The sequence below is a fragment of the Peromyscus californicus genome, unplaced genomic scaffold, assembly GCF_007827085.1.
Source record: "Peromyscus californicus insignis strain IS unplaced genomic scaffold, ASM782708v3 Scaffold_23__1_contigs__length_62951481, whole genome shotgun sequence".
Taxonomy (NCBI): domain Eukaryota; kingdom Metazoa; phylum Chordata; class Mammalia; order Rodentia; family Cricetidae; genus Peromyscus; species Peromyscus californicus.
Window position 1 is genome coordinate 19,517,426 of NW_026294534.1, and position 24,143 is coordinate 19,541,568.

At 53.2% G+C, this 24,143-nt stretch overlaps 2 protein-coding genes and 1 long non-coding RNA gene across 7 annotated transcripts in view; 1 reads left to right on the forward strand and 2 right to left on the reverse strand.

The window, feature by feature from the left end:
- The window catches only part of Adgra2 (adhesion G protein-coupled receptor A2), a 42,303-nt gene extending 24,760 nt beyond the window's left edge, over positions 1-17,543 (forward strand). Inside the window, 19 exon segments of the mRNA XM_052751924.1 lie at positions 2,597-2,668; positions 2,976-3,047; positions 3,265-3,336; positions 3,737-3,863; positions 3,865-3,901; positions 4,438-4,651; positions 5,577-5,741; positions 6,327-6,525; positions 7,155-7,304; positions 7,448-7,609; positions 8,354-8,578; positions 8,789-9,005; positions 10,725-10,924; positions 12,688-12,815; positions 13,338-13,461; positions 13,916-14,061; positions 14,529-14,618; positions 14,838-15,705; positions 15,707-17,543. Coding sequence (XP_052607884.1) covers positions 2,597-2,668; positions 2,976-3,047; positions 3,265-3,336; positions 3,737-3,863; positions 3,865-3,901; positions 4,438-4,651; positions 5,577-5,741; positions 6,327-6,525; positions 7,155-7,304; positions 7,448-7,609; positions 8,354-8,578; positions 8,789-9,005; positions 10,725-10,924; positions 12,688-12,815; positions 13,338-13,461; positions 13,916-14,061; positions 14,529-14,618; positions 14,838-15,705; positions 15,707-16,114 — 3,676 coding nt within the window. The 3' untranslated portion in view covers positions 16,115-17,543.
- On the reverse strand, positions 2,041-15,612 carry LOC128118994 (uncharacterized). Of its 5 annotated transcripts, none has more exons than XR_008221405.1 (4): positions 15,498-15,612; positions 13,802-13,956; positions 4,467-4,716; positions 2,041-2,447 (listed from the first exon to the last, which is right to left on the reverse strand). It is a non-coding gene; the product is annotated as an uncharacterized LOC128118994 (long non-coding RNA). The 5 variants fall into 5 exon arrangements; XR_008221409.1 differs by lacking the exon at positions 15,498-15,612 and adding an exon at positions 15,178-15,281; XR_008221406.1 differs by lacking the exon at positions 15,498-15,612 and adding an exon at positions 14,882-14,996.
- On the reverse strand, positions 17,446-22,450 carry Brf2 (BRF2 RNA polymerase III transcription initiation factor subunit). The gene is made up of 4 exons (XM_052751925.1): positions 22,190-22,450; positions 21,170-21,229; positions 19,697-20,018; positions 17,446-18,707 (listed from the first exon to the last, which is right to left on the reverse strand). Exons 1-4 carry the CDS (start codon positions 22,341-22,343, stop codon positions 17,993-17,995), a joined length of 1,251 nt encoding a protein of 416 aa, XP_052607885.1. The 5' UTR covers positions 22,344-22,450; the 3' UTR covers positions 17,446-17,992.
- Between the last annotated feature and the right edge of the window lie 1,693 nt (positions 22,451-24,143).

A 24,143-nucleotide genomic window follows, 5' to 3' on the forward strand; every position in this document is an offset into this window, starting at 1 on the left:
AAACTCACTCCCAAGAGACCATCTTGGTCACCCCCTGAGCCTCCCTTGAGGAAAGGGGGAGGAATGCCTATTCCCGTGGAAGCTGCCCTGGAGAGAGAGGGCCTCCAGTGTCTCAGCTGCTGGAAACAGGGCAGAGAGAGGGGCTGGGGCCCCACGGCTGCCTTGCTCCCATCTGCAGAGCATCAGTGGGGGCAGGCGGGTGGGGTTCACGGAGGGGCGGGTGTGCGGGGAGGAAATGAGAATAAACACAAGCGAGCAGAGAGGGAAGGGGCGGGGGGCTGCCGCCTCAGCCCCTTGGCAGCCCATGAAGGGAAGTGACACAATGAGAAATGTGTTTCCCTCGGCCCGCCCCTGCGCATGGGGGTGGGAGGCAGAGCTCTGAGAATGGCCAGACCCCAGCAGAGGCCAGGGGGCACATGCTGGATCCACAGAGGAGGGTGGGATGAAAGGGTGGAGCCTGACGGCCGAAAGGGGGCTGCGCAGGAAGGGCAGTCCTGGGCAGGGGGACTTACTCTGCCCTCTGGTCTTGCCATGCAGGCAACCTAGGGCTAGGCCAGGCCCTGCAGCATTCCCTGCATGTGCCCAGCACGGAGGGGCACCTTCCCAGAACTCTACCTTTCTCTAAAGCAGAGTCCTGAGGCTGGCTTTCCTTTCTGTCTGGAGGGGACTCACCTTGAAGGAGTCTGGTGTGAGAGGGGCTGAGACAGAGCCTAGTTAAACAGAAGTTTTATCTCTGCCTCTTGTCTCTGTTTCTTTCCCCAACAGGGACTGCACAAACGGGCCCCCTGGTGGGATAGGACAGCACCTCCCCATCCTGGACACCCATTTCCTCTCACCCAGCTCCAGTTAACTCTCTCCTGTCCATAATTCAGAGCAGTCTCCAGGGCCTTTCGTATGCAGACCCAAGCCTCTCTTTGAAACTGGCTGGGATGGTAGAGTCTTGGAAACCAGTTTGACTCCAGATACCTTTGTTAAAGTTCCATCTTCTTCCCCCAGGAGTGGCCCTCCTTCACTCCCTGCTCCCTCCCCCAGCTCTTTTAGGTAGGACCAGACAAGATGACACAACCTTGGTTCTAATCTGTGTTGGCTTACGAAAGACGAGGTTTGATGGAGCCTTGGGTAGGTGGGTCAAGATCTGTAGCCCTCCCTAGCCATAGCATAGAGGATGATGCAGAAGATGAGTGGGCCAGAATCCAGTTTGGCCCTTAGAGCAGAGGCCGGTGTGGTAGGTATTGGGCTGGTGCCATTAGCTAGGCACAAGCATGTCCCCCTAGTTGGGGAACTAGCTGTCGCCTCTGGGGAGGGGAGGGAGGGCCAAGATTTGAACTCCTGCCTCGGTGGTGTTTGAGCCACTGAACAGAGGCTGCTGTGAGACTCACCGGTGGTATGCTACACCATGTGGCGTGGAATGGCCCCCAGAAGCCATTGTCCATCCTGCTGTGATCTGCTCAGCCTGGAGATAGCTTCTTTGCCACCTCCTGACAGCAGTGGGTGGATCAGCTAGCCTCTTGAGGAGGCAGGGCTGGAGACTTTGCCCAGGTTTTATTAGCCCTGGGCCTCATCTGTACCTGTGATTGGCAACCTCAGCTTGGGGCTGTACAAGGGCATAGTGTATTGCTGGCCCACCAGCCTCCCTGCAGGTTTCCTCACAAGCTCCCAAGAGAGATCTGTAGGAATACAATAACTATAAAATTCCCTCTGATGGATAGGTACAGCTACTTTCGGTGGCTTCCCTGAACAGTCCTGTAAGGTCCTAGAGTGGCTCAGGTGACGGAACATGGGAAACCTAGTCTCCTATCTCGTCACCGGAAGCTTTCTCCACTCCTTGTCCCTTTCTGGCCATCCAAAGCCTCCTGTACCATCTTAGATAAGTTGACATAAAACACAGCTCTGGTCCCAAAGGGAGTAAAAGGTAGTTCATTCTGAGCCACAGGTGAGTGACCGTGACCTCGGAATGGATTCAGCTTGCTCCGCATTACGTGTTCCACCACGGAAGAGGCGACATGAACCTGATAGCCCCAGAACAAAGAAATCCATAAATCAGTGCAAATATTTACCAAATCTATGAAAAGAGTAGGTAGGCATTACAGCGAAGTGGAGAAATCAGCTCTCCTGGAGACTTGCTATCTGAGGACATTCTTAGCTTTGGGGTTGAGGAAGCTGGTTATCTGCTAAGTTACAAAGGTCTTAGCTGACAGTCCGGAGGATGTTGGGCTGGATACAAAGGTAGGGGCTAAGGGGCTATTAAGCGAACTAAAGATAGCCCGAGATAATTGTGGCTTGGCTTTCCATTTGCAACACGACAACTCTCCGTATCATTAGGCAAGTGAACCCTGAGTTAGTCCACTGCATCTTCAACCCAGATTTGTTCTTTTTCACAGGACTTGAGCTTGCATATATTTCTCTCACCAGTACTTCTTGTCGGTGGCCAGAGAAGCTGAAGGGAGCTGTTGGGTGGGTGTGTAGGAAAGCCGACTTAGAAGGGAATCAAGCTCCACAGAAAACCAGCACCCGCCCATAGTGACAGAATGCCCCCACCCAAGGAGCAGGGTAGCCCTCAGGCAGAAGTGCGAAGGTCTCCCCACTCTTCCCACAGGGACCTGAGGAACAACGTCATCAGCACTGTGCAGCCTGGAGCCTTCCTAGGTCTGGGAGAGCTGAAACGCTTGTGAGTGGCATGTCCTGCCCACCCCACCCCCAGCTCTCTCTTTAACCCCCCCCCCCCCCCCCCCGCCAAATTTCCCAGATACCATGAGCAACTACCCCAACTAGCCACCCTGCCCTGTCCCTTCTCAGACACCAAGCCTCTACTCAGTCCATCGACTGGGGCCAGTTGTTGGGGGCTTGTTTCCAGCTTGCTGTGGCAGAGGGCCCAAGCGTACTGCCCACATCATCTCCAGCTGAATGTCTCTCTCAGAAGTGAATCTTCGACCTGTTGTATAGTGGACTTGCTGAGTGTGTCTCCCTCTCTCTAGAGATCTCTCCAACAACCGGATTGGCTGTCTTGCCTCTGAGACATTTCAAGGCCTCCCCAGACTTCTGAGACTGTGAGTAATAGATAGGTTTCTGAGAGAGAGAGAGAGAGAGAGAGAGAGAGAGAGAGAGAGAGAGAGAGAGAGAAGTGGGGAGGGGGAGGGGAAGGCTTGGGAGGAAGAAGGCTGAGCCAGACCCTTCCGGTACCCTGCATTTTCTCCTTCCAGGGCTCTACCCTCCTGGCCCAGGGAGACCCTAAGATCTCATCTCACTCTTCCCTGCCCTCTGCAGAAACATATCTGGGAACATCTTCTCCAGTCTGCAGCCTGGGGTCTTTGATGAGCTGCCAGCTCTTAAGGTTGTGTGAGTATCTTTCCCAGCACAGGAGCAATCCCCTGGTCCCTTCCTCCACCCAGGAGGGAGGACACCCTGGACCTAGGGGACTCTGAAGCCCAAACCTCAGCCCTCCCCTCACTCCAAGAGAAACTCCCAGATCCTCTGAGCCACCTTACCTACCTGACACTCCACACTGTCCCTCCTCAAACTCCCATTTTCCACTCAGCACTTTGGACTGGGGCCATTTCTAGCCCTGAGGGGCATGCATCATGCCTGCTGAGTGGGCAGACGGCCAGGAATGCCCCCAAGTTAATCATGTCCCGAGTAGCAGGGCACGCGTGTGCCGAGGTTGTCTTCTCCGCCCCGTTCCTCCTTAGTTTCACCCCCACCCCGTGAGCCCACACTGTTCCTTGTACCCGCCCTGCAGGGACTTGGGCACCGAGTTTCTGACCTGCGACTGCCACCTGCACTGGCTGCTGCCCTGGGCCCGGAATCACTCTGTGCAGCTGTCAGAGCGTACGCTTTGTGCCTACCCCAGTGCCCTGCATGCTCGGAGCCCTGAGCAGCCTCCAGGAGCCCCAGCTCCGCTGTGGTGAGAAACCTGTCCCAGGCCCCCAACGAGCCAGCCCCTCAGCCACACACAGCTTGCTAGGTCAGACCTCTCTGGGCCCCGTGTATTATATGATGGACGTGTTTTCCAGGTCTCTCTCTTTCCCCTAGTTCCATGGGGTGGTCCTCCACCAGCATGCCTAGACCTCTTGTAGGACTACTTGCTTGTCTATATTTTCTTTTTTTTTTTTTTGCTCCAGTATGTTTACTTATTTATTTCACATCCCCAACACAGTTTCCCCTCCTTCCTGCTTGTTTTATATTTTCATCTGGTCTCCGCTTGTATACTCCTCTGTTTTCCTCTTATCTAAAAGGATTCTTTATGGTCCCTTTCACTCCCAACCAGAGATCACTAGAGGCAGAGGGTCTGGACCTGCCCTGTGGGATTCCACCTTCACCGTGTGCTGCCCTTTAAGTACAGCGAGCTAATGCGTTGCACTACTGGACCACTCTCAGACATGGGCTCACGGGCACGCACTCGCATGCACTCAGGCCTCATCACTGATGTCTCATCCACAGAAGGGGCTCTGGAACTTCATACGCACTACCTCATCCCGTCCCTGCGCCAAGTGGTGTTCCAGGGCGACCGTCTGCCCTTCCAGTGCTCTGCCAGCTACTTGGGCAATGATACCCGCATCCACTGGTACCACAACGGGGCCCCTATGGAGGGTGATGAGCAGGCAGGCATCGTCCTCGCAGAAAACCTCATCCATGACTGCACCTTCATCACCAGGTACAGGCTGTGTGGTCTCTTTTTGGTCTAGGGCATGGGGAGGGGTAGCCGTGGTTGACATGGTCCTGGGAGACAGGGCAGGCAGGGGGATGGGGAGAGAGGGAGAGAGAGGGAGAGAGAGGGAGAGAGGGAGAGAGGGAGAGAGGGAGAGAGGGAGAGAGAGAGAGAGAGAGAGAGAGAGAGAGAGAGAGAGATTATAAAGAGCTAAGATACAATCATAAATGGTCTGAATAGAGGTTAGAATTAAAGCCCCCCCCACCCCAAATAGCAAATGCTTGTTAAAACGAGGCTAGTGCTTGTTAAAACGAGGCTAGGTGGCGTTTGTTACTCCTTCTACAATGCCTACAGTGCCCCTCCAATCAGAAGAAAAAGAGTACGTGTGCAAATCTAGTTCTTACTCGGTTAAAAGAAGAACCCGAGCTAGCGTCCCAGAACAGGGCATAGGTAGATGGGCTGTAGGGGGTGGGGGGCATGGAGGGGAGGGCTGGGCTGGGCCTGAGTGCTCAGCAAAGGTCGCAGTTTGCTTCCTATTGCTGTGATAAACACCCCGTCCAAAAGCAACTTGGGGAGGAAAGGAAGGGAAGCCAGGGCAGGAACTCAAGCAGGGTAGGAACCTGGAGTCAGGAGCTGAAGCAGAGAGGAACAGTGTTCACTGACTTGCTCCCTATGCGCACCCTGCTTTCTTAAACTGCCCTGGACCACTCGCTCAGGAGTGGCCCCGCCCACAGTGGGCGGGGCTCTCTCACACCCAACAGAAATCAAGAAAATGCTCCCAACAGCCTTGCCCACAGGCCACTGTGATTGACAGAGGCATTTTCTCAGTTGAGGCTCCATCTTCCCGGTTGACCCTAGCTTGTTGAGTCAAGTTGACGAGAAAAACTATCTAGTGCACCAAGCCGGTTCCCCCCACCTCTCCCCCCCGCAGTGAGCTGACCCTGTCTCACATCGGCGTGTGGGCCTCAGGGGAGTGGGAGTGCTCCGTGTCCACGGGCCAAGGCAACACCAGCAAGAAGGTGGAGATTGTGGTGCTGGAGACCTCCGCCTCCTACTGCCCCGCTGAGCGTGTGACCAACAACCGCGGGGACTTCAGGTTGTCTGCTTTATAAATGGCTGCCCCCCGCCCCCGCCCCGGCATCTGCACCCTCCCTCTGAGAGCATAAGTGACTAGGGCCTCCCATTTGCCTTCTTCCTCAAGTCCCAAGGACTGCCTTTTCTTATTTAGCTCACAATCCTGCTGTTAGCCCTCAAGAGGATGACCATCTTTTAATTGCTTCCTCCCACTTTAGTATGCAGAAGGTTTCTCCAAACAGTGTCACATCTTAAACGTTCCAAAGGCCCTATCTGTATGAAGGGCAGGTAGGTATTATTCTCCATAGTGTAGATCTGAGAATGCCAAAGCCCAGAAAAGATCAGCGACGCGTCCAATAAACGGCAGAGCTTGTCCGTGAACCCAGATCCCTGCGTTGTACCCCTATATATTGTCTACAGTATCATTGTGAGAACAAACAGAGAAAGCAGAACTTGAGAACCCCACGATGGCTGCCAGGACAGTCTTGACTGAACCCTTCACCAAGCCTCCAGGGGTCTGGTGTCATAGTCCTGGGTTGAGGTTGGGAGGGGATGGCATTTGTCTGAAGGAGTCTTGGTCATGGCAGCTTCCTCCATCTACTTCTAGGTGGCCACGAACCTTGGCCGGCATCACGGCTTACCAGTCTTGCTTACAGTACCCCTTCACCTCTGTGCCTTTGAGTGGGGGAGCCCCAGGTACCCGAGCCTCACGCCGGTGTGACCGAGCTGGCCGCTGGGAGCCCGGGGACTACTCCCACTGTCTGTACACCAATGACATCACTCGGGTGCTCTACACCTTTGTGCTGGTGAGGCTGGGGCACCTCCCCCCCCAACTTTGATTCCTGGAATTGGCTGGGATGGAGCCTGATACCTCATGGGGGGAGGCTGCACCTCTGTTCTCAAGGGTGCATTAAAAGGGGGTACAGCTGCCAGGCATGGTGGTGCACACCTTTTAGGAAGCAGAGGCAGGTGGGTGTGGGTGAGTTCAAGGCCAGTCTGGTCTATGTAGTAAGTTCCAGGACAGCCAGAGTTACATAGTGAGACCCTGTCTCAAAAATAGATGGATGGATAGATAGATAGATAGATAGATAGATAGATAGATAGATAGATAGATAGATAAAAGTGGGTATAGCAAGGGCCATGGGCTGGCACCCTTTCCCCTGGTGCTGTCCTCCAGCTTGTCTTTTCCAGGAGCCAGGCCTATACCTTACTCTATCTGCTCCATCCACCATCACAGTGATTTATACCTTCATCACCCTTGGGATATAATGATGCTTAGCTTGAGTGTCCCTAGAATTGTGTTGAGAGGGACTCATTGTGCACTTTTGATCTTGATGGTCTCCGTAGATGGTCTTGGCTCCTCTCCTGCCCTGTGGCCCTAGGTTCTGAGACAGAAGGAAGCCAGCCTGACCTTCTTTTCCCCCAATGCCCCCAGATGCCCATCAACGCCTCCAATGCGTTGACCCTGGCCCACCAGCTCCGGGTGTACACGGCTGAGGCTGCCAGCTTTTCAGACATGATGGATGTAGTCTATGTGGCTCAGATGATCCAGAAATTTTTGGGTTATGTTGACCAGATCAAAGAGGTGAGATTCAACTTCTCTTCTGCCCCCCACCCCCCCCCCCCCGAAGCCATCCTCCCATCATCTCAGGCCTCATACACACCAGCCCTGGGTCCTAAATACCACTGCTGCCCTCAGTGACTGCCCTGCCTCCCTCCCTCCCTCAGCTGGTGGAGGTGATGGTGGACATGGCCAGCAACCTGATGCTGGTGGATGAGCACCTTTTGTGGCTGGCACAGCGAGAAGATAAAGCCTGCAGCGGCATTGTGGGTGCCCTGGAGCGCATTGGAGGAGCTGCCCTCAGCCCCCATGCCCAGCACATCTCTGTGGTACTGTAGCTTGGCGTGGGAGGGGGATTCTTCAGGGGCTAGCACTGGGTGGAGGGGCCTGAGAGTGGACTGGGGCCAGTTTTTGTGATTCTTAGTGCTTGCCTCTCTCCGGGACACATATCAGGCTCTGGTAACATGGTGGCAAGCACAACTCAGCTGTGAACTGTCAGGGAGATGCAAAGGTAGCTGCGATCCACACTGTGGTGTGAGCCTTTGTGGTTGGGAACTGAGTTGGGGGGTTAAGCGGATGGAAGTAAAGAGGAGCAGACTGGGATTGAGTGCAGGGAAAAGGGAGGCTTTGTCTCAGTGTGGACAGCACTTTCAATGGAATGGGGGGTGTTGGAAAGGTCACCGAGGGGCCGGTGACATTTCTAAGCTGTTAGAATGTACAACCATAGTAGAGCATTATGGGTAAGACATTGTGCTAGATACTCGGGGACATATGGGGGGGGCGGAGACGGTCATAGACATGGATCCTGCTTGACAGCTGAGGTGGGGCAGCATAATCAGCAGGTGGAAGATAGGGAGTGTATGAGAGCAATAATATCTCCAAGGGAAGGAGAAGACCTGTGTCTGCGTGTGGGTGACCCCATGGCATATGTAAGACTTTCCATGCTTTGAAAAGACAGTGAGCCATAAAGGGTAAGGGGCGTGGCTGAAGCAGACCTGAAGCGCGGACCTGTGTGGTCTTGGGCAGAGGGCCACTATATCTCAAATATTGGGTGACAAGTTCTCCGTCCCTAGAACTCAAGGAACGTGGCCTTGGAGGCCTACCTCATCAAGCCTCACAGCTATGTGGGCCTGACCTGCACGGCCTTCCAGAGGAGGGAGGCAGGCCTGTTGGCTGCACAGCCAGGTGGCCCTGGCCAGAATGTCCCACTGGAGCCCGAGCCCCTAGCCGATCAGCAGCTCCGCTTCCGCTGCACCACTGGGAGACCCAACATTTCTCTATCATCCTTCCACATCAAGGTGGGCACCAGGGGAAGGGGAGGGGGGTGGGGGTGGGGGACCAGAAGCTGAGGAGGGTGGTGCTGAGATACACAGGTGTCTCCCGGTGGAGGGGGGGTGTGAAGGAGGTAAAAGGTGGGAGGAGGGACAAGGCAGGAGACAGGAAGGGACTGGGAGACATCAAAACCCAGGGATGCTGAGTATCTCTGAGGACTTCCTATGTCCCCTCAGAATAGCGTGGCCCTGGCCTCCATCCAGCTGCCCCCCAGCCTGTTCTCAACCCTTCCGGCTGCCCTGGCTCCCCCAGTCCCTCCAGATTGCACCCTGCAACTGCTGGTCTTCAGAAATGGCCGTCTTTTCCGCAGCCATGGCAACACTTCCCGTCCTGGAGCAGCTGGGCCTGGCAAGAGGCGTGGTGTGGCCACCCCGGTCATATTTGCAGGAACCAGTAAGGGACTCACTTCCTGTATGTCTGTCTTGCTCCTTGCTCCTATCTGTGGCTCCCTCCTGCCCTGGTACAGTTGGCAGAGGATAGCAGAGACCTCAGAGTGTCTCAAGGAGGGTGGGAGTGCAGATGGCCTGTGAAGGAAGGGACTGGTGGAGAACAGGATTTGGGGTACGTGGTTTTACATCCCAGACAGAGGACAATTTTATATCCTAAGCATATGACATATCAGAAAGCTTGTGAGCACAAAGCCTTAATCCCTTCCCTTCATGCCAGACCCCACCCTTGGGCCCAGGCTGGTAGGCCATACTGCATGAGCACTACCTTTGTTGTTATAAGGAGGAAAACATGAAGGCCATGGCCTGCCCCACAATGGCTGCTGCCTCCCGAGTAGTGGAATACTTGAATAACACCCCCCAGAGCTACCCCAGCCAGAGGCGCCTAAGACTGCTAGGCCAGCAGCTCTGGAGAGAAGTGTCCTAAAAGACAAGACAGCTGTGGCATTGGGATCAGCGGTGGGACTGGCACAGTAAATCCCAAGAGGTAGTTAGGACTTCTAGACACAGCATCGAGGGTAGAGACCAGAGCAGGAAAGAAGGTTACGCTGTCTTGTCTGTGGTCTGGTCCCCAGGAGCTGAGTGGATCATTGTAACCCTGTCCTTGGTTGGTCTGTCCCATCAGGAACAGTTCTCCCTACTACCTGCCCACACGTATCTTTCTGAATCCCTCTTTCCTTCTACCTTCCAAACTCTGGGCTTGCTCACCAGGCAATCTCTATCTACAGTAGGATCCACATTGTATATCCCAGAAATAGAACACCCAGTTTAACTTCTGAAAATACCACTGTGCACACCACCAGAGCCCCTTCAAGCATCACTGGTTTATAATATCTACCTTCTTTTACATGCCATGCAGGGTCCTGTGTGCCATGAAGGTGTTGCCGTCACTACCCTGGGCTCCTTTCCTGTTCCTAAAATGAGCTCTTTCCAGTCTGGGTGGGAACGCTTGTTAAGGACTTAGCGTGTCAGTCTCTGCTGGGCCGAGATATGCTTGAACACCAGACAGTTGGGTCCTCGCCCTTAAGAAGAGTGCGCACCTCAGCTGACAGGCACTGACCAAGTCATTAGACGTGAGAGGCAGGGCAAGGTGCCTGGACTGTGGAGTCACGGTGTCATCTGAACCTAGTTAGGGGCCAGGGAGGCCTGCCTTGTAAACCCAAGTCTCTCTGAGACCTGGATGATAGGTCTTCAGAGGAAGGGTCAGTCCATGTTGTCAACCGCATGGGTTAATAACTGTTTTGATGGAGCGATGTGGAGGTAGGGTGGGGGCTGTATGATCCACGTCACAGGCACTTTCTCCCACGTGGCTCTGCTTAATTCCTTCCTCAGGCTTTCTCCTGACCCCATCCATCCCTCTTTCCAGATGCCAACTGTTCCTTCCAGGGATTCCTCCTCACTTGGCTTGTCCCTCCCTCTGGGTTAGCATTGCAGCCAGTGTCCATGCCTCACTGGGCACCTAGGGTGGGGAGGCCTCCCATGGTTTCACCTGTCCCGTCCCGTCCCCACTCCCTGGCTGAGTCTCCCTGGGTAGACTGTCACCTACACCATATCTAGCTCTGTCCCCAGGTCGGCAGGATCCCTGCATGCTCTGACCACCGTGACAATTGCTCTGCTTTGCCACTCACAGCCTCGTGTGACTGTGTGGACCTCCCTGTCCCTGCAGGTGGCTGCGGCGTGGGGAACTTGACCGAGCCAGTGGCTGTTTCACTGCGGCACTGGGCTGAAGGAGCTGACCCCATGGCAGCTTGGTGGAACCAGGAGGGGCCCGGGGGCTGGAGTTCCGAAGGCTGCAGGCTCCGCTTCAGCCAGCCCAATGTCAGCTCGCTGGACTGCCGGCATCTGGGCAACGTGGCTGTGCTCATGGTGTGTAAAATGGGGTGTGTGGGGGCGGGGGGAGTGTGTGTGTGTGTGTGTGTGTGTGTGTGAGAGGGAGGGAGGGAGAGAGAGAGAGAGAGAGAGAGAGAGGGAGGAGGAGTGTGTGTGTGTGTGTGTGTGTGTGTGTGAGTGTGTGTGTGTGTGTGTGAGAGAGAGAGAGAGAGAGAGAGAGAGAGAGAGAGAGAGAGGAGGGAGGAGTGTGTATGTGTGAGAGAGAGAGGAGGGGTGTGTGTGTGTGTGTGTGTGTGTGTGAGAGAGAGAGAGAGAGAGAAGGAGGAGGTGTGTGTGTGTGTGTGTGTGTGTGTGTGTGTGAGAGAGAGAGAGAGAGAGAGAGAGAGAGAGAGAGAGAGAGAGAGAGAGAAGGAGGAGGTGTGTGTGTGTGTGTGTGTGAGAGAGAGAGAGAGGAGGGGGGAGTGTGTGTGTGTGTGTGTGTGTGAGAGAGAGAGAGAGAAAGAGAGAGAGAGAGAAGGAGGAGGGGTGTGTGTGTGTGTGTGTGTGTGAGAGAGAGAGAGAGAGAGAGAGAAAGAGAGAGAGAGGGGGAGAGAGAGAGAGAGAGAGAGAGAGAAAGAGGAGGGGTGTGTGTGTGTGAGAGAGAGAGAGGGGGGAGAGAGAGAGAGGAGGGGGGAGTGTGTGTGTGTGTGTGTGTGTGCGCACACAGAGATGCAGGGAGGGAGGCAAGGGAACATGATGCATGGGAGATAGGGACTGTGGTACTTTGATCACTTGGAGCCACAAGACAATACAGGAAGGACAGCGGCCTTGTGCTTTGTTGATGGCAAAGTTCATGGGAAATGACCCTCTAGCCTGTCCATGCCTCTCCATCTTTCAGGACGGATCTGGAGCCATCTAGCTTGGCCCTCAGGGCCTATGTTTTTGGTATTTTTGTTTGTTTGTTTGTTTGGTTGGTTGGTTTGGTTTTTGAGACAGGGTTTCTTGTAGCCCAGCCCAAGCTGAGAATGACCTTGAATTGCTTATCTTCTTGCCTCCAAGCACTGAGATAATAGGCATGTATCACCATACCTATTTTGACCTGAATTCTACTTAAAAAGCAACCTGGTGCCAGGCAGTGGTGATGCACGCCTTTAATTCCAGCAGCCAGGAGGCAGAGGCAGGTGGATCTCTGTCAGTCCAAGGCCAGCCTGGTCTATAAAGGGAGTTCCAGGACAGCCAGGGCTACACACAGAAACCCTGTCTTGAATACCCTCCCCCCAAAAAAAAAATCAAGAAAAGAAACCTGGGAACATGTATAGTCATCCGCTCCCTATTCCATTCCTCATCCAGCTTTTGCTGATACTGAGCAGACACACAGTCCTTCACAGACAGCCATCTTCCTCTTAGCTCATCTGAACTTTTAAAAAGTGATTTCCTTCTTTTTATCTTATGTGCATTGGTGTTTTGCCTGCATGTATATCTGTGTCAGTGTGTCACATCCCCTGGAACTGGAGTTACAGGTGGTTGTGAGCTGCCATGTGGGTGCTGGGAATTGAACCTGGGTCCTCTGGAAGAGCAGCCAGTGTTGTCTTTGAGTTTTCAACTGGGCATCTAAAAAGAAAAGCAGAACGCTAGAAGGGAGGCCGTCAGTGTTTCCTGAGGCCAGCTTCTTGAGTGACTGTCTTCATACTTGTATTCTACCTACCAAATGCACTGAAGCATCCAGATATACAGGTCCAAGGCAGGCAATTGTCAATATAAGGGAAAGTGACTTAGGGACAGACAGGGTCTGCTCAGCCCTCTCACCCCCGCCTTCCCAGGAGCTGAGTGCATTCCCTCGGGAGGTAGGAGGTTCTGGAGCTGGGTTGCATCCCGTTGTCTACCCCTGCACCGCCTTGCTGCTACTCTGCCTTTTCTCCACCATCATCACCTACATCCTTAACCACAGGTGAGCACTGCTCCAGGGAGGAGGGAGTGTGGGGTGGGGGGCCTCACCCCAGGCTGGCAGATGTTTCTTCTTCAGGCAGGTCCACATGACCTGGCCAGGCTCTGGGGTTGAAGGGCACATTTTGAGGGTGGGGAGGTGGAAGTGGGGGAGATTAAGGACGTCTTTCCCATGGCCTGGAGCACATTTATACACATGCCCATAGATCATTTGCTTTCTCTTTTTTGGCTCTCCCAGTGGTCTTAAGACACTGTAGGGTAGTGTTTTTCAACCACCCTAATGCTGAGACTCTTTAATACAGTTCCCTTAGGTTATGGTGACCCCACCCACCCATAAAATTACTTCATTGCTACTTTATAACTGTACTGATATGAATCATAATGTACATATCTGATATGCAGAATCTTTGATATGTAACCCCTGTGGAAGGGTCATTCAACCCCCAAAGGGGTCTGGACCCACAGGTTGAGAACTACTGCTGTAGGGGGTTGGACAGCTCATTAATAAAGACTCTTTCTGGGGCAGCTCCATCCACGTGTCCCGGAAGGGTTGGCACATGCTGTTGAATCTGTGTTTCCACATGGCCATGACCTCTGCTGTCTTCGTGGGGGGCATCACTCTCACCAACTACCAAATGGTTTGCCAAGCGGTAAGAAGGGGATGGGCCCTCCAAACTGAGTGACTTCAGAGGAAGAGGGGGCAGAGCAAGAGGAATAAGGTTTATGGACATAGCCCTCAGCTCCTCTGTTCTCTGTGCTAGCCTTGTAGGGTTGAAAAGGGGTGATGTGTGGAGTCACAGGAATGGTCAGACTAGCTCCAAAATCACTGGAGATGGAGTTTCAAAGCGGAGAGCGGGGCATCCGGGTGGAGGAGCGGTCATGTGTCAGCCAGACTGCTGTGTCTGGGTCCTGGAGAATCCCTGGGGTGCGAGAGAGCGAGCCCCGGCTGGAAGCAGAGAGGGCACCAGCAGGGACCAGTATGACGAGTACCTGGGTGGGATGCTGGAGACATGGGGAGAGTGGGAACATACACGGCCATTGACGTTCCAGGGTGTAGCCCAGTCAGCAGCTCAGGTCCCAAGCCTCAGTGCCTTGACCTTGTAGGTGGGCATCACTCTGCACTACTCGTCCTTGTCCACGCTGCTCTGGATGGGGGTAAAGGCTCGTGTCCTCCACAAGGAGCTCACCTGGAGGGCACCCCCTCCAGAGGAAGGGGATGCAGCCCCACCTGGTCCTCGCCCCATGCTCCGGTAAGTGCGCTCAGCCCTCGGCTACGGGGAGGGGCCTCAAGACCCAATACAGGTGTAGCAAAGCTGGGGTGTCTGGGGGAGGTGAGTACAAGATCCCTGGAGATCTCTCTCCAAAGGCAAGAGACAAGCTTCTCAGGCGTGACAAGGATAGGGAAAGGGCTTGACACCAAAGGGCGCTGGGTGGGAATCCTAAAAACCTTCGTGACATCCCTCCCTCAGGCTGTTTAAGGTTGGAGAGAACAATTTTGGCTCTTGTCCCTCAGAACAGTTCTTGGCCAAGTTCTGAAGAAGCTGCCCTTCCCTTAGGAGGCCTTACATCCCTGCCCTCCCCCCACCTCCCCAAATCACACAGATTTTTAAGAGGACAGAGGAGATGAGAGAGACATTCAATTCCAGGGCTCCGAGCACCTGGTTCTCTTACGGCCAGCGCTCCATTTCTCTGACCTTCAAACCCCGCCCTCCCCCAGGTTCTATTTGATTGCTGGAGGGATCCCCCTCATAATCTGCGGCATCACCGCTGCGGTCAACATCCACAACTACCGGGACCACAGTCCCTAGTGAGCACCACTGCCTCCTCATCACCATCTGCCTGCCCCAACCTCCACACCAGCCCCCTGCCCGCTGTTCCACCCGGCCAGAGCGCCCCCTGCATGCTAAGCCAGGTCCTGCCTCACCTCTCCTCTTCCCCACAACCTACCTCATCAACCACCCAGCCTGTGCCCCGCCTCCAGGGCTCTCCAAACTCTTCATCCACTATACCTCTGTCTTCCCCCTAGTTGCTGGCTGGTGTGGCGTCCAAGCCTTGGTGCCTTCTACATACCGGTGGCGTTGATCCTGCCCATCACCTGGATCTACTTCTTGTGTGCCGGCCTGCACTTACGGGGTCATATGGCCCAGAATCCTAAGCAGGGTAACAGTAGGCTCTCTCCGGAGCCAGGGGAAGACCTGAGGGGTTCCACCAGGCTCAGGAGCAGTGGCGTCCTCCTGAGTGACTCTGGTTCCCTTTTGGCTACGGTTAGCGCAGGGGTAGGGACGCCTGCGCCCCCAGAGGTTGGTGATGGCGTCTATTCTCCGGGAGTCCAGCTGGGGGCGCTGATGACCACACATTTCCTGTACCTGGCTATGTGGGCCTGTGGCGCCTTGGCCGTGTCTCAGCGCTGGCTGCCCGGAGTGGTGTGTAGCTGTCTCTATGGTGTGGCAGCGTCAGCTCTGGGCCTCTTTGTCTTCACGCACCACTGTGCCAGGCGTAGGGATGTCCGGGCTTCCTGGCGCGCCTGCTGCCCTCCTGCGTCACCCTCGGCCTCCCACGCCCCACCCCGGGCCCTGCCGACGGCTGCGGAGGATGGATCCCCAGTGTTGGGGGAGGGACCAGCCTCCCTCAAGTCCTCCCCAAGTGGCAGCAGTGGCCGCGCGCCGCCGCCCCCGTGCAAACTCACCAATCTGCAGGTAGCCCAGAGTCAGGTGTGCGAGGCCGGCGTGGCTGCCCGCGGGGATGGAGAGCCAGAGCCCACGGGCTCCCGTGGCAGCCTCGCTCCCCGGCACCATAACAACCTGCATCACGGACGCCGAGTACACAAGAGTCGGGCCAAGGGGCACCGAGCCGGAGAGACTGGCGGCAAGAGCCGGCTCAAGGCGCTGCGCGCGGGGCGCGTCCCCGGGAGCTCCCGAGCTGCTGTCCAGTGAGAGCGGCAGCTTGCACAACAGCCCCTCTGACAGCTACCCGGGCAGCAGCCGCAACAGCCCCGGCGACGGCCTCCCACTCGAGGGTGAGCCCATGCTCACGCCGTCCGAGGGCAGCGACACCAGCGCAGCGCCCATCTCCGAGACCGGGCGCCCCGGGCAGCGCCGCTGCGCCAGCCGTGACAACCTCAAGGGCAGCGGCAGCGCACTGGAGCGGGAAAGCAAGCGCCGCTCATACCCGCTCAACACCAGCAGTCTGAACGGCGCCCCCAAGGGGGGCAAGTATGAGGATTCCAGTGTGACCGGTGGTGCAGAGGCCATAGCGGGAGGCTGCATGAAGACCGGCCTCTGGAAGAGCGAGACCACCGTCTAGGGCAGAGGCGGGCCAGATTTCGGATGGGCGGGCCACACCGGCTTGTTAACTCGCAGGTCCTCCTGGGCGGTCCAAGCTGTCTACCGATGTGTAGGTTTGAGGTGGCCGTGCTGATGACTGCCCCTGGGCTCACCATCTTTAGTTACCCGGGCTGGGGAAGGGAGAGGCAGATGCTTGCCGGTTGTCTGGTGGACTATCCCTCAGCAGTAGCGACAGACAGTCCCAGACATCAGCTTAGACCAGTTTTGATGGTCAAAAGTTTTTGGTGTGCCCTCCCAGGTAGGGGGTAAAAGTTCCGTCGGTCTGTGGGGTGACCCACAAACGGAGTGGAAAAGCACAGCCCAGGTAGGCTCAGGAAACCTGGGAACTGCTTTTTCCTCACCAGCCTCAGGAGGCACCGTGTGACTGCTAAGATCCCAGGCCTCTTGCCCAGTTTTGGCCTGGGAAACCGCCCTAGCAGGTGAGCCAGGTGCCCTGCCGGGGAAATAACAGGTGCTGCCTTTTCAGATCAACTATGCAAGGGGGAGGGGACAGTGTGTAGGCAACTCTAGAGGTCAGCTAAGTCCCGTGGGAGGGGGGCAGGTGGGAGAGAGAGGTGCACAGTTAGGGAGACATGATCCCTAGGGGGTGGTACACAAGTCTTCCAGAACAAAACCTGAACACCTGAGAAAGCGATGCGGCCAGGTGCCTAAAGACTCAAGGGGAGGGAGCTGCTGTTTGGATCCGGGCACCACCTGTACCATGGTCTGAAGAGTGGTTCCACTTAGCTGCTCAATTACAATACCCACTGCCTGCTCTCAGCTGTCCATCTCCAAGGGACTGAGGAAAAATGCCTCCATGAGGCTTTCTGTGGCCAAGCCATGGTAATAATCCAATTTCTAACTCCAGTTAGAAACCTAAAATGCCAAACCATCTCCCAACTCACTGAAACCCAACCAGACTCGGAGGCAGTACCTGGGTCCTGGTTGCCCAACAGTCTGCTTTCACTACACACTAAAAACCCCAGCAACCATTTCCCCCCAACTTAAAATGCCTTCAACTACAGAACCACATGGAAGGAGAGGAATCCTTGGGAATTGTGAAGCAGTAGGGACCCCAGGTCTGGTCAGGTGAGAGAACGCAGTGGGGGAGAGGCCACACTCCTTGAGATGGGTCCCATTATTTATGCTTGCTGCACAGACAATATTAGAGGCGACGCTTTGTATTACTCTACCACACATGCTGGCTGCTGTTTACATACCCTGCCAATGCCTTAGCACTGGAGAGCTTTTTGCAATATGCCGGGGAGGGGGGGAGGGAGGGACGGACGGACGACGAAGTGCCAAAGAAAACCTGTTTTAAAAGTTCTGGTTTTATACAACAGAATGTTTTCTAGCAGATGCCTCTCTGTTTTAATATATTAAAATCTTGCAAAGCCCTTTGAGCGACAGCTGTAGTCCACCCATGGTCCTTTTGTTAATGATGTAGCGGAGCTGACGAAAGCGTAAGACCATTAGAACCTAACTGAACCTGGGCCAGGAGGCGCTGCTCCTGCTCATGTGACGGTTGACACCATGAGGAATGCCAGCTCTTTAACAACAGCAATGTTTACTTCACACTGAGGCAGAAGAGAGCTGGGCAGATCTTCAGCAGTCTTAGGAGGAATCCATCCCAGATTGGAGATGGCCAACTTGCCCGCCTGCACCAAGGACAGGATTTCCCACCCATAGACATCCCACACGCCTCCCAACTTCTCTAGGACGTTGGGTCCAATTAACTGCTACTCTTGGTTCCTTTAAAGGAATATCCCAAGGGTCATATACATTTACTTCTGGCAACAGGACAGGCCTATTAGCAAACCGTAGTCAGAATTCTTGAATACACCTTGAAGAATGTGCATCAGTGGGGGTTAGGGACACTCAGGGCTCCCTGGCTAGCAGCTTGGGCTCTCTCAAAGTCTCTGACTTCCTGAGGGGTGCGCAAATATTGCTCGATTTCACTGTCAGAAATGTCCTCATCTCCAGTCACTACAGAAACAGAGGGCGTGGGATGGGTCCGTTTGGGAGGCTTCAACATACAGGGTGGGAGGAGAGGCGGGGGACTGGCAGGGCGTTTCCTCTTGGGCAAATCGCAGGTACCATCCCCCGCCTCCTCTTGCTGTGCCTGCCCCCGCTGCTCTTGCTCGTGGGTCTCCACTTCCGCTGGTCCATCTCGAAAAGCCATGCGGATCAGCATGTGGCGGTGCTGGAGAAGGTCACCGATGTGTTTCACCACAGTCCGCTTATCCAGCTTCAGCACCTGCAGCCAGGCCAGCTGGCTGGCCATCCGAAGCAGCACAGCCAGGAGCTCCTGCAGACGAGAGGCAGCCGGGTAGGGCAGATCCACATTTGCCAACTTACAAAACTGGGCAAGAGAACATGTCAGTCGGCCCGAGGGCCGCAGAGACTGCCACGCCAGGAAGGTGGCTGCAGTGATGATAGGCAAGGGGTGCCGCCCAGTCACGAGCCATGTCTCATTTGCCAGCTCCACCAGGAGCAAGGTTCGAGACAGCATCTTGTCTTTGTCCTCCACATACTTGGCTGGCATGGATGGGGAAGCCTGGAACAGTTTGAAGCTGAAACAACCAGAAGGAAGGTCAGGTGAATGACGGGTGTTCTTCCAGGGCGAGAGGGGCAGTCTACCCAAGGTGGATGGGGAAGCTGTTTTGTCCTAGAGACGGTCAAGATCACTGGGGAGAGAGGTACTGAGAAAGTTGGGTGGGAAATGTGCCAGGTGAAGGGCGCTAACATAGCTGAGCACCTTCCTAGGGCACAATTCCAATGTCCTCATTTACTCCATAGAATGTGTACCATTACACAGAAAGTGTACCATTATATAGAAAGTATACCATTATACAGAAAGTGTACCATTATATAGAAAGTGTACTATTATACAGAAAGTGTACCATTATATGCATCTACTTGGGATATGACCAAGTTTCAACCATTACTGTTTGGGGTTGGTTGGTTTGGTTTTTTTTAACATAGGGTCTCATCATGAAGTCCAGGCTGGTCTAGAACTCCAGATAACTCTTGCTTCAGCCACCCAAGTGCTGGGATTAAGGATATGTGCTACCATACTTGGTCAGCCATTTTGTGGTTTGGTTTTGTTTTAAAGTATACTTGTTAGGCCAGCCTGGGCTGTGGGAGACTGTCTAAAACCAAACAGCTAAGAATCTCACTAAAATCTCAGGTTCGAACCTTGTTCTAACATTGACTAGCATCTTTGGACTTGATATAGAGGTGACCCTGCCACTACATACAGTGACACATGGCCCCAGCCACGTAAATCGAATGATCTCCATTCGTAAAGCAGGAGTCGGCAACTCAGTAGCCCTATGCCAAGGCTGGCTAAGGATTTTTTTAAAAAACATTATCCCAATCCTGTGATGGAAAGGAGATTGGAAGATTACAGCGTTCTGGAAATGTACAAATGGTACTGATCTCAGTGGTAAGCGTGAAATGGGAAGGAAAGACCCCCACCCCCTTTGAGACAGGCTCTGGTGAAGGCATGCATCCGCCAGGGCACCTCCTACCCAGCCTTTCCCCCTAGACAAACAAGTACCTGCTGCAGTAGGACTTCACCAGGTCTGCCAGGCACAGAGACGGCACATCCAGCCCCAAAAGCTTCACGATCTGCATGTAGGTGCCGGAAAACATATCCAGATCTGCGTACAATAGGGTGCAGATGGTTCCCATGGTGAGGGGCCAGTTATGTTGCCGGCAGGTGATTAGAACACAGCATCCGACTAACACTTCCTTCTTCTGTAGCCTAGCAGCGCGGATGCCAGACAGCTTATAGGCCTTTTGATAGTAGGAGACTGCTGTATCCTCGAACGTTGGGGGCAACTTCAGAATCCGGCACAGGTCTCTCACCCGACGGAGGTCTAGGAAAACACACAGCAAGCAGAGAGACCAGCTAGGACTTAATTTAGTTCTGTTAAACTGGCCATATATAGCAGATGCATAAATAATACGCCCTTCTGTACTAACAGAACACTTGATGTGGCCATGTGTTTTATGGTGCTGGAGCTAGACTCGAGATCCTCAAGCATGCTCTTTATCCCTGAGTTGCAGTTGTAGCCCTTTAGAACTATGGTCCATTCCAAGGTAGAGAACATTTGTGGAAAGGTCACATTCAATCCACCACCTTCTATGAGTTAATTTGACTTATGGACAGGGCAAAGTTTCTCTCTCTCTCTCTTTTTGGTACTGGGGATTGAACTCCAAGCCTTACATATGATAGGTGCATACTCTATTACCAACCTACACCCCTAGCTCCAAAGTCAAGCTTTACCCAGGCTCCCTGAGGCTACGTTAAGCCCTGTGTGGACCCAAAGCTTCATCTACCGCTATTCCTTTTGGTTTTTAAGACACACGATGTAGCTGGGCTGACCTCCAAGCCTATCCTCCTGCCTCACCTCCTGAGTGCTGGGACTGTAGGCCTACACCACATCAGCAATTGCTCTCTTCTAGCCTATCTTAGATCAGTAACGCCGAAAACAAGAACACACACAGACGGACTCAGACATCAAGACAATTTTCCTTAAAGCCACTGTATCATAAAAAGTTGATTTTCTGGGCTGGAGAGATGGCGCAGCAGTTAAGAGCACTTGCCGCTCTAGCAGAGGACCTGGGGTTCAGTTCCCAGCACCCACCTGGCAGTTCACAACCACCTATAACTCCAGTTCCATGTGATCCAACACACTCTTCTGACTCGATGGGCACCAGGCATGCACATGGTGCACATACATACATGCAATTAGAACACTCATATGCCAGGCGGTGGTGGTGAATGCCTTTAATCCCAGCACTCAAGAGGCAGAGGCAGGCGGATCTCTGAGTTTGAGGCCAGCCTGGGCTACAGAGTGAGTTCCAGGACAGGTTCCAAAGCTACACAGAGAAACCCTGTCTCAAAAAACCAAACCAAACCAAAAATAACCAAAAAAAACCACCCATACAAATATTAAAAGCAAACATTAAAGAATCATGTAAATAAAAGCAAAGCTGAAATTTAAGGAAAAAGGTTGCTTCTCACCTCGTTGCTGGCTGCGGCTAACTTGTTCATTTTCCCCTGTGCTTCGAGAATATGTCACTTCTGTAAAATAACAAATAATAACAAATAGCACAGCTGGCCTCCATTCATTCATCCATTTCCCTGCCCCCTGACCACATCAGACCAGGGAGATTGCAAATTATTATGTATCTACTTCCCATCTCAGAGAGGATACCCATCCATGTAAAAGTAAAGGCTCATCTGGCTGTTTATGTCTTCAGTAGCACCAAATCCAGAGACAGTCGGTACAGAACTATATAAAGCAGCGCTGGTGATTCCAATTTTCCAAGTTATTTCTCTGGTACATTCCATTTCGAGGGCTGCACTAGTCAAGGACTATTCCAGTGGTTCCCAACCTCCTAATGCCATGACCCTTTTAGTACAGTTCCTCATATTGTAGTGACCCCTAACCCTAAAGTTAGTTTCGTTGCTACGTCATAACTGTAATTTTGCTAGTTTTATGAATTATAATGTAAAGAGCTGATATGCAGGATGGTCTTGGGCTACAAGACCCGTGAAAGGGGTCGTTCGAGCTCCCAAGAGGGTCGAGACCCATAGGTTGAGAACTACTAAGCAATGGCGTGGAAGGAAAGGAGGAGCATTTTGCTAATTGGTGCTACAAACTGCTATGGGGTAATGGTTCCTGTTGTATTTCCAAATAATTTACCGGCCAGCCTTCAACACTGATTAGGTGCTGAATGAGATTGTTGAATAAGATGAGTGAAACCTTTCCCGTCTCATTCATCCACAATCCAGTATACCCACTAAACGCCAGACACCATAGTAGGTATTGAGGAACACAGATGACTAGCACCCTCCTCCAGCTAATTTACTTGGAGCGAGCTTCTCCCACATTTAACTGTGCACATGACCAAAAAAAAAAAAAAAAAAAAGAAAGAAAAAAAAGGGGGGGGCGCGGGGTGGGGGAGGGAGCTAGGAATGTGGGTTTAAGCACTCCACCGCCCCAGGCTCTCCCCAGGGCCCCAGGACAGGTACCAGTACCTCTGAGGTTGCCCTCGTCGCTGAAGGTGGTCGTAAGGACCCCTTCGGTGACCACACAGCCGCAGTCGGAGCACACCAGCTGGCTCTGAGAATAATGCGAGTCTTCCACGAGCTCAGAGGAGCCGCAGTCCGGGCAGCGGCTGCCGCTCGGCATCTCACCATTGGTCACGGACCCCGGGGACACCCACCCCTAAGAACGTATAACTAACTGCCCCGCTGCAGAAAAGTGGAGGGACCCTTATTCCGACTGCACCTTCCTCTTCCGGTCAGCTGGACAACCGACTAGTGGTTGGCTCCGCCCCGTGGCGGCACGCCCCTTCCGATCTCGTTTGTGGACCCGGGTAGACACATGAGTTAGAAAGAAAGGTTCCTGGCCTTAACTGTGTCTCAGGTTCTCTGGTGTCTTGAGATTGGAACACGCTGGGAGTTGACACATGCCAGAGATAAGGAATTGCTGTCTGCGAAACACTATTTAATTTATATTATTTAAATTATTTTCTTGTTTTTCGTTTTTCGAGACTGAGTTTTTCTGTGTAGTTTTGGCGCCTGTCCTGGATCTCGCGCTGTAGACCAGGCTGGCCTCGAACTCACGTAGATATGCCTGGCTCTGCCTCCGATTGCTGGGATTAAAGGCTGCCCAGATTCTTCTGTCTTTTAAACTCTATTTTTTTTTGTGTTTGTTTTGTTTGTTTTCAACTATAAAATAAGGGAATTGGGCCGGACATGGTGGTACACACACCTATAATCCTAGTGCTTGGGAGATGGAGGCGGGAGGATCAGGAGTTCAAGGTCATCCTCCTCTATACAACAAGCTGGAGACCAGTCTGGGCTACACGAGGCTTTGTCACAAATAAATCAAAAAGGTGTGGTGGCATACTTCTTTCATCCTAGCTTTTGGGAGACAAAGAGTTTGAGGCCAGCCTGGTCTACATATCAGTTCAGCCCAGCCAGAACAACATAGTGAGAACCTGTCTCTAAATAAATAAAAAATGAGATCGTTGAATTAAAATCTTGAGTGGTAGACTTAGATGTCTTTAGAGAGTAACATGAAAAACAAACAAACAAAAACCCCATAATTCTCACCTTAAAGAGGATAAGCAAAAAATTTATTCTAGAGCCAAAAAGGAGGACTAGCACCCAGGAACAAATTCAAGTACAAACAAAGCCATATATCAAAATATTCACCAGATACAAAGGTGGGGGCCACAGGTGGGCATGCTAGAGGATAATGGGTAAACTTTTCCTATGGGTTTCAGATGCTATCTGCCATTCTAGATTCTGGAATGGTAGAAGCTAGCATTTTATATTTTTGGTTGTGAGCCTAGCCTTTAACGGCTGAGCCATCTCTCCAGCCCAGAGGGCTTTTTGTTGTTGTTGTTTTGTTTTGTTTTTGTTTTTGTTTTTTCGAGGGTTTCTCTGTGTAGCTTTGTGCCTTTCCTGGAACTCACTTGGTAGCCCAGGCTGGCCTCAAACTCACGGGGATCCGCCTGTCTCTGCCTTCCGAATGCTGGGATTAAAGGCGTGCACCACCACCTGGTGGGAGATTTAGGGATTGAATTTAGGTCATTTGGCTTGGTGTGAAAGTATCTTTGCCTGCTGAGCCATTCACTGGCCCTATTATTTTATTTTTGAGACAGGGTCTAATGTAGTCCAGACTATGTCTAAACCACGGGGCTGAGCATGACCCTGAACTTCTGATACTTCTGCTTCCACCTCTCAAGTCCTGGGATCACAGTCTTATGCCATCACACCTGGCTTGGCTCCTTTTATTTTATTTTTAAACAACCTGTGTTCAGCACAACTTTATTTACTTATTTGTGGTCATGCTGGTGTGCATGCACATGTGTCTGAAGCTGTCTTGGAACTTTCTCTGTAGATCAGGCTGTCCTCAAACTCACAGAGATCCACCTGCCTCCTCCTGAGTGCTGGGATTTAAGGCATGTGACCCTTGTGT

Bases quoted from the DNA above. Each gene is read 5' to 3' on its own strand.
- Brf2 (XM_052751925.1), bottom strand. From the start codon at position 22,343: ATGCCGAGCGGCAGCCGCTGCCCGGACTGCGGCTCCTCTGAGCTCGTG. The intron at 20,019-21,169 runs GTGAGAAGCAAC...GTGTTTTCCTAG, and splicing joins TAGCCGCAGCCAGCAACGAG to ACCTCCGTCGGGTGAGAGAC. The intron at 18,708-19,696 runs GTACTTGTTTGT...TGGTTGTTTCAG, and splicing joins GTGAAGTCCTACTGCAGCAG to CTTCAAACTGTTCCAGGCTT.